This window comes from Etheostoma spectabile, chromosome 12 (assembly GCF_008692095.1).
Source record: "Etheostoma spectabile isolate EspeVRDwgs_2016 chromosome 12, UIUC_Espe_1.0, whole genome shotgun sequence".
In the NCBI taxonomy this organism is placed as follows: domain Eukaryota; kingdom Metazoa; phylum Chordata; class Actinopteri; order Perciformes; family Percidae; genus Etheostoma; species Etheostoma spectabile.
The window spans coordinates 509,504-518,568 of NC_045744.1; the positions used below are offsets into that span (position 1 = coordinate 509,504).

Sequence of the window (9,065 nt, forward strand, 5' to 3'; positions counted from 1 at the left end):
ACACACACACACACACACACACACACACAGTCTCTGTCAACCCCACTGAGGTGTCAGACTATAGTAACAGTAGAGAGAGAGAGCGAGAGAGAGAGAGAGAGAGACAGAGAGAGTTGTCATTCATTCTGGACACACCTTGATGTCAGGATGTGTCCAAGGAGATTGAAGTGGAGAAAGATTTAAAATAAAAGGTGTATTTGTCTTTCTTTCCTCATCTTTTTTCATCTTCATAGTCTCCGCATTGCCCTCTTTCTCTCCTGTCTTTTTTCTCCCCCTTTTCCACCTTCGTCTCTCCCCTGCTTTTTACTCTACCACTCTCTTTGTTGTCTTGATTTATCAATGTCAATTTGTTCCTCCTTCTATGTCCTTCCTGGTCTTTCTCTTTTAATTTCCTAGACCCTATCACCATGGATCAGATGGCACATTTTATTATTTGTTCCTTCCACGTCGATATTTCTCCATTTCCTAGGCCCAAACACTTTGGGTGGGACAAGGGACAGTTTGTAACTTCAGTCATGTCAGTGATAATCGGCAGCTCAAAGTGTGATTAGTCCCACTGTGACTTCATGTCTCTGGATTTTGACCAGTATGGGCTTTTGAAGCCAAAATAGTTAAGTGCTTCTCCTAGAAATGTATTCTTTGAAGGATGGAAAATGATTTATGCACTACATGGTCAAAAGTATTTGAACAGTCACACATATGTGATTGTTTTTGACCAGATTTTGGAACCAGGTTTCAGAGATTTAGTATAAGTGAAGTCAAACACTGATGCTGTGTGATCAGGTCTGGCTCCCAGTCAGTGTTCCAGTCTATCCCAAAGGTGTTGGATGGGGTTGAGGTCGGGGCACACCAAACTGGGAAAACCATTTCTTTATAGACCTGGCATGGGTGCATGGCCATGTTGAAACAGGAAAACAGGAAAGGGACAAACACAAACTGTTGCCACCAACTTGCAATCAGACTAGTGTCTGAAGTATCATTATATGATCTGGCAGTAGGATTTATTAATTGAAATCCATGAAAAACAGCCCCAGATCAAAAGAAACCTATGTAGAAAGCGGGGGGGGGGGCACTTTTGACCATACAATGTTGCGTAAATAGATGCCTTGAAAGTGCACTTCTGCCTCCAGCTATTTCTTTACCATGACTCATTTCCAGCTGTGCTTGTTTTACTGGGCAGTCCTTGGGACCATGTCACATTTTCTCTCTCTAAATCAACCCATTTTAGGTTTATTAGAAGTGCATTATTGTTTGGCATTTATAAAGGGAAAAGGTGGCCATTAAAAAGAATTTTGAATGCAAAAAAGGCTCTGAAAATATCTGTCTTCCCTCTGTAATTGCTTCCAGCTAAATTGGTCTTCCCAATTATTACATTTACTGCATAATTTGCATGGTAATAGGCAGGGGTGTCACTCACGTCCTCGCAAATTCACCTTACGTTTGTCTCCTGTCGTTTGCTCTCAACGCCTACGCCATCGTTCTGTAACTTCCTTTAAGTAAAGGAAGAAGTTACTGACAACTTTCACCTCCTTTACTAAGAAGCTCCCAGCTAGGATTATAAGAACAGTAAAAGATACTATCTACTAGCAAACCTAAACGTCTTAACCCTCTGAATCCCAAGCCATTTTTGCTCCTGTCACATTATTCCTCACTGTGAGCTCATTTCTCACTCCATTGCTATTTCTAATGGACAAGCACAGCCATGAGAAAAAGTAGGAATAACTCGTAAATGTCTTTTGAGCACTATAACAAAGTTAAAATTGCATAAACATAAAAAAATAAAAAAACGGACAATTCAACATTTCCCTAAGAAACACATGTATATACAATATGGGAGGAAAAGAATCCTTCACACAAAGAATAAGTTCAATTTTTACAAAGGTAACACCAGTGGTGGAATGTAACAGCTTTAGTTACTTGTTTAGCATCGAGTACTTTAACTTGCAACACTTCAATACTACTACATTTTCATGATGATACTTTTATACTTTTAATGAAGTAACATTTTCACTGCAGGACTTGTACTGTAACAGAGTATTATTGCAGATTCGAATTAGTACTTTTACTTAAGTAAAGGATCCAAATACTTTGTGTATTCTGTGTTTTAGTGCTGTCTCGGTCGGTTTGGATGAATTTCCATCACGTGGCTGTGCATGGCAGTAAACAAATACTACTACGCGTATCTGAGAAGCTGTACAATGTATGCATTATACAGCTCCTTGCTCATGCAAATGGTTGATTTTCTACAATTTTTGAATGAAAAATTGAATATGTTCAATGTGAGCTTTTCATCCTCTTAGTAGCCGAGGTGCATTCAGGGACCATATGAATTTTGAGAATTTTTTTATCTTCTTTAAAGGGTAAGTGGGTTTTCTTTGGCAATCTTTTAAATAAAACCGGCGAGTTTTGGGGTTAGGAGGGTTTTGTGCGCAAATTATTTTTTGAAAGAGAATGAGACAGAGTAGGTAATTTGGGAAAACAAAAGCATTTTGCAAACTGACTTGGATATGTTATATTTCTGCCACTGTGTGTTGCCTTTCTCGGATACTGTAGCCTATGTCGTGATGCACTGAGGTTTATAACAGGCTGCAGAGCACTAAATCATCTCTGAACTGCTCTATGCCGAGGGGAAGGGGCCTTCCTTGACCAATCTGAGATTATTCCAATGGTATACTTTTGATAATGAGGCTATAATTGGTTTGTCGCCCTCTCACTTCTCATTGTATTTCAAGTTTTCATAAAACTCAACATGCAACCTACTTTCCCAGGACTAGTTGGTTCATTAACCATATTGTAACTTGTATTCGACTTTAAAAAAAGAGCATATTTTGCAGATGTTCCAATCTGAAACAAGTGTTTTGATTAAAGTTTGAAGTCAGAGAATTTTACCTAATTTCTAAAGTTTTGCCTTTGAGACCTTTTCTCTTCCATTAAAGTTATTCCCTAAGACTTTTATCTAGTCAGTTGTCTGTTGAGTTATCTTTCAAAGAGTAAGTAAAAACAATGGGGATTGAGCACATGACCCACTGATGAAAGCACATGGATTTGCTGTTTTGCCAAGTAATCTGGTGCAACTTTCCCTTAGTGCTGATTTTTTTGAAGTAACGTTAAACGTTTTGCTACAATAAGTACTATAACACTTGGACAGTTGCCCTCCTTTCTTGGGATAACCTTCAGAAAATAGTATCTTAAGTAAGTATCTGTATTTACTACTCTGGGTCAGAGCCAGTGTTGAAGTCATAACTTCCAATTTCTTCTTCATCTTCTTCAGTTTTTGCAAACTGTGCTTCTCTTTTGCCAAAAGACAGCTCCAGCATGTCATCATAGTACATTTAGAGTTAACAAAAAAACAGGGTGAATATCTGAGACAATACAGACATGAATTATTCAAAAAAGATTCTGTCTACAATCAATATTTATAACCTTCCATCATCTTGTTTCCCTCTTCTCCTTTTGGCTCTCCTCTCAGATGGACCATGATCCCAGGAACCCTGCCTACATCGCCACTCAAGGCCCTCTGCCCTCCACCGTGGCTGATTTCTGGCAGGTAAAAACACACACACACACACACACACAGTCAAGCACACAAACAAAAATCAATACATTACCTTCTCTTAAACAAGACTTAGACGATTTTTATTAGTGCAGTGAGCTACACGGGAGACCATCTTGATTTGTGGATGTGGTTATTAATCTCTCCGTCACCTACAACGCCTATGCCACACACACACACACACACACACACACACACACACACACCAAACACACAACACACACACACACACACACACACACACTCACAGACACACACACACACACACACACACACACACACACTCACAGACACACACACACACCAGTCTACAGTGGGACACATTGTTAATGCATTGGATTGGGTTTGAATCTTAGACCGAGGGATCGCTAAGTTATTCTGGCCAGTCCTATATGTGTGGGCAGTAGGGTGGTGTGTGTGTGTGTGTGTGTGTGTGTGTGTGTGTGTGTGTGTGTGTGTGTGTGTGTGTGTGTTGGAAAGAAATGTCCCCTTGTCAAACAGGTTCTGTCTGCTGCTGCTAATCAACTTAAGTGAAATGTAAGACAGCTGATTTGTATTGTCCTCATATCTATTATCCATCTATTAGCTCTACCCATTTATCCTTAAGGGTTGTGCCGGTGCAGGCCAACCCCTTGGACAGATTGCCAGTCAATCACAGTGCTGACTCAAGACACCCATATTCACACATACAGGACATTTAGAGTCCCCAATTAACACAACCTGACTGTCTTTGGATTGTGGGAGGAAACTTACACAGGGCGAACATGCAAACTGCACACAGAAAGGCCCCAGCCAGCCAGTGGGTTCCCTTTCTTGCTGCCAGGGGACATTTAAATATGTGCCAAAGAATCCAAACATCTTGTTTCATTCTTAAGATAAATGTAGGTTTTCATATTTCATGCTTTGTATTTTCTCCAGACTTTATTAAGGCTACTTGTTGTGTTTAGCTAAGTTAACAAGATGCTGCTGTTATTATGCCACATACATCACATTACACAACATGTTCCCCATCAGGATTCTGCTGAAGAGCCTTCAAGCAAAGTTCTGAAAGGACACATTCCACAAAGTTTTAAACGAGTGAACTGGTCGTCCCAGCACCAGCGATTTCTCTCCCTGTCAGCTAAAGCAAACTAACACCATTTCTCACAAAAGATCCATGAGACCAATCAGGGAAGCAGTGGAGCCGGAGAGGAGCAGTAATTCAAAACCTGCCGCAATTAACGTTGGTTAAATCTCCAGTAAGGTGTGGCAGCGCTGCTGGCCGAACGGCATGTGCGGCCATCTTGATTATGTAATGCCATGATGTGGGAGCGGTATTGTTTTATGGCTTCCATTAACGGCTGACTGTTACCTCTGATCAGAGTTGAATAGATCTCCCGAGCCAGCCCCCCCTCTGGCTGTGAGAATATGAGTGCCAGCAGGAAAATTACAACCGCGTACCGTGTCTCTCTGTGGAATGATCCAGCTGGGGGAGGGGACAACCTCAACAGCAATTACTTTTCGTACACTTGACTTGCTTCTAGTTTCTGACCAAAGTTTGAAACACAGTAAACATGTTTGGTTTCAAACTGGACTTTATTTCCACCCACCCCCAAAACCGACACATCTACAGAATACCCTTCCAAAATGATAGATAGCACAAACTGTAAACTGATTATGGACCAATATCCAAGTAAGTGGGTGGGTGAGGCCCCGTGTCAGTGTTCCTGTTAACAGATTCTAAGGAGTGTTGACAGCTTCATGTGAGATCTTGTTTCAAATTGAGCTTCAAGAAGGCGACTCTTAGGAAATGGCTTGACATTTAAACAGTCTCTGGAACTTTTTAAAGAACATTAGGTAACAGAAGTCCCTGGTTATGAAATAGATCTCAACTTTGAGAATTCAAAAGCAGGCATGCTCACTCTTTTGTTTCCACAAATAAATACCAGCCAGGTTTTAAAAGAGCAGGCCTTTTAAGAGAGATCTGGTGTCATATGATGCATTAACTGAGTGTGTGTTTGGTTTGCAGATGGTATGGGAGAACGGCTGTGTGGTTATCGTTATGCTCACACCTCTTGTCGAGAGCGGGGTGAAGCAGTGCTACCACTACTGGCCTGATGAGGGATCCAACCTGTACCACATCTACGAGGTAAAAGGACTACGCATCAGCAGACCATACTGTTTGGAGGGAGAAGCCGCAACTTTACATCATAGGCATTTAGCTCTATGAAACATTTTATGATAAGAACATAAATATTTGGCATAGAAAGATTACATACCTGAAGGCCAATTTGGGGACGGGTTTGAATTATTTACAACCCCGTAATGGTCTCCATCTGTCGAAAGCCCGTCCGAGGTTGGCTCGCCATTGACCTTTGCTTTTTAGCTTTTAGTTCTTTTCCTTATTTTATGTGGTGGCCCTGCCCAAGTATCAGCCATAACAATACGCTACGATATGATGCAATTTATTGTCCCCTGGGGGGAATTCATTTTGGGCAAAATGATGCTACATACATTACAAACAGTGAATAGTAATCTACAATAAGATCAGAGGAATGTCAAAATGTAGCAGCAGCACGGCCCGGGTGCCAGCAGAACAGAACTACCTGGCTGGATACGCTAACACAGGCTTGGAAACCTGTGAAGAATCTGTGTGTACCTGCCATTAATAGATTTTGTGACTTTGCGTGAAAAATCGGACCCGGCCAAAGGTAAAAATATAAACTTCATAAAAATATAAATAGTGTTCTTTTCCCTGTTACTCCCCTTTGCTGTTACAGGTCATTTATGATCATTATATGAAAAATTACAGAGTTTCACAAACATGAAACCATTACATAGAGTAACTTTAAATAGTTCTTATTTAAATCATTATATTTTAAAAGTTGTAGCGTGCCCTAGTTGTAACAAGGCATAAAAATAAACACACATAATGAACGCAATCAGACCCACGGCACTCAGCCTCATCTTCCGTAGCCTGTAGCTGGAATAATGGCTATATGGGTATATTGTATTATCTTATCATACATTTAAGGGGTGAATACTGTAAAGTCTGTAACATGGATGTAACGTTATTAACGTCCTGTTTTCCAAACTGCTAGCGGTAGCAGAATGATGAGATGAATCCATCTCCTTGGTTCTCCTAATACATCCATGGGTTTATTTTCATAAGCATTTAAACAGCGTGCTGCGGGGGACTCCTGACGTTGTATTACCCGTTTGCCCATGTGGGTCACTTTCAGACCATGCCCAGTTTATCCTTCGAATCTGATGGATGTGGGCCACATTAAAAAACACAAAATGTAAATGATCAGTCAAATACAGCGGATCAGGAAATAAAATGGAATTGAGCCTTAAGGCCTGCGGTCTGAGCGTAGCCCAAGTGTCTCATAGGTTTTGTTGTAACACATAGTACACAGTACTATGTACTATGTATTCAACTAGACGATACTGATACAGTTGATTTTAGAGCCAGTTTTACTTTTCTCTTGATTTGGTGAGCATAAATTTATGTCTTGAACATGTCATAGACACGTGTGTTTGTTCTACATGTGTGTGTCCTTGCAGGTGAACCTGGTGTCTGAACACATCTGGTGCGATGATTTCCTGGTTCGAAGCTTCTACCTAAAGAACATGCAGACCAACGAGACACGAACTGTCACTCAGTTCCACTTCCTGACCTGGCTCAACCAGAACGTCCCGGAGACCAGCCGGACACTCCTCGACTTCCGCAGGTAGGGACCTCCTTTAAAATAACGGTAATAGTTTAGACTAAACTAAGACTTCTTGTTTCTCTAAATCCCTCAACTGTTTTAGATGGAGAATTTTCCAATGGCCCTGTGCTGTTGTCTTTATCAATGCTAACTCTGCTAGTCATCAGCAGGACTGTGATCCCTTCCCAGCTTCCCACTGCAAATACTGCCAGTTGTGTTCTTATAATGCACCATCAACCCCAGAGGTGCCACCACTGGCTAGTCAACCGGGCCTCTGCATTGGGGCACCAGTGTTTTTTTAACATATTTTTCTCTACTAGTCAAGTGATGAAGACTTTTTAGAAGTTTTGTGGAGCCTCTTTTCATTTGAAGTGCATTAAGTCCTGCCTTTAATGTTGATAGTAAAAGCATTGAAGCTTTTAGAAGGTCTTAAGAAAAAGGCCTTTGAAGACTTTATACACTTTGTTAAAAAGATACATTTGCAAAGCAAGAAGAGCACTTTGCTTGATGTTCAACAAAAAAAAACATGTGTCTCTTGCCTTTGTCTTTGGTTGAACAAAACCAACCTTTCTTTGTAAAGAAGTCCACTTGAAGGAAGATGTAAGAACTGTGTGATCGTAACCAAAATGAGGAAATGTCTCGCCTATCTTATATCTGTGTCTCCTGGGCGAAAGGTGTCATGCTCATTAACCCAACAGCTATTCTGGTGGGTTCAGACTTCATCTAGTCCATGCATGTAAGAAACTGCAAACTGAAATAGAAGAACAAATGGCAGGAAAGAAGCCCCAGAATGGTAAATAACCTGGAAGTCCTGAAACGTTTGTCTTCAGCGTTTTATGCCCTTCAGTTGAAGTAGCGCCATGGCTGTGGATGCAGTTCTTTTTTGTTTTTCTCAAGAGCAAAAAGAAAGTGTAGTAGGTTAAATAGAAGGCCGTGGAGTTATTTGCCCCCCACCTAAACCATAAAGATTTTGAGTGGCCTTTGTGGCTCACACCCTAATAACTTCAAACATCTCACTTCTCCAGGGGCTTTGACTCGTGACCCTGAGATGTGGGCAGAGGAATATCCTGGCCATTTTCCAGTCGATAACAGTGTAATTCTGGCTGCATTGAGGGAACTCTGCCGGAGTGATCCTTTATCTCTGGAGCCTTTATAGTCGCTCCCCTCCTTCGACCTCTTTTAAACTGATATACTGTATTGCCTATTAGGCGGGAGCTGCCCTGGCCCCTATTTCTCTGATTCACTGAGGATTTCTCGAGCGATAGACCCCAACTCAGTTTTATATATGGGCCCGGTGTTGCCATGCTGCCGGCGCACATCAATTAGGTGAGATATCAAGACTGAGAGCTTGTGGTCACAGCTATTATAAAAGGGTCTGGTGGGCGTCACCACCCACCACCAGTTAGGAAATATTGCCTTTACTCACAGGGCGGCGGGGTCAGAACACAATGAAGAAAGCGAGGGAGATATTTTTCACTTTTATTACAGTGGATATGGTACAATAACAACCTCCCCTCTTCTTTTTTTTGAATCTTTCCTTTTTTTCCACATCGATGGTTTGAGGGGCCCGGCTGATCTGTCCTTCTTTAATGCTCATGTCGGCATGTTTTTTTCTTTTGTTATTTCACTCACAACTGACTGACTGAGCCAAAGCATCGCTTACAAATCCTCTCTGTCCTTTCCCTGTTTTACCAGCTAACTAGCGGTTGCCAGTGTCATTTTTGTGATGTTGCAGCTAGTAATATAAGCCCAGTTGCATAGTCACAAAAGTGATCATTGGAGACTGTGTTTCTGCAACCAAGGGGCCTCATGGACCCCCC

The 9,065-nt window shown here is 41.4% G+C and overlaps 1 protein-coding gene across 1 annotated transcript in view; it reads left to right on the forward strand.

The window, feature by feature from the left end:
* Positions 1–9,065, forward strand: part of LOC116699375 (receptor-type tyrosine-protein phosphatase N2) — a gene marked incomplete at its 3' end in the record, with an annotated part of 318,251 nt that overhangs the window by 295,365 nt on the left and 13,821 nt on the right. Inside the window, 3 exon segments of the mRNA XM_032531918.1 lie at positions 3,470–3,547; positions 5,562–5,681; positions 7,100–7,266. Of these exon segments, the coding sequence (XP_032387809.1) occupies positions 3,470–3,547; positions 5,562–5,681; positions 7,100–7,266 (365 nt within the window).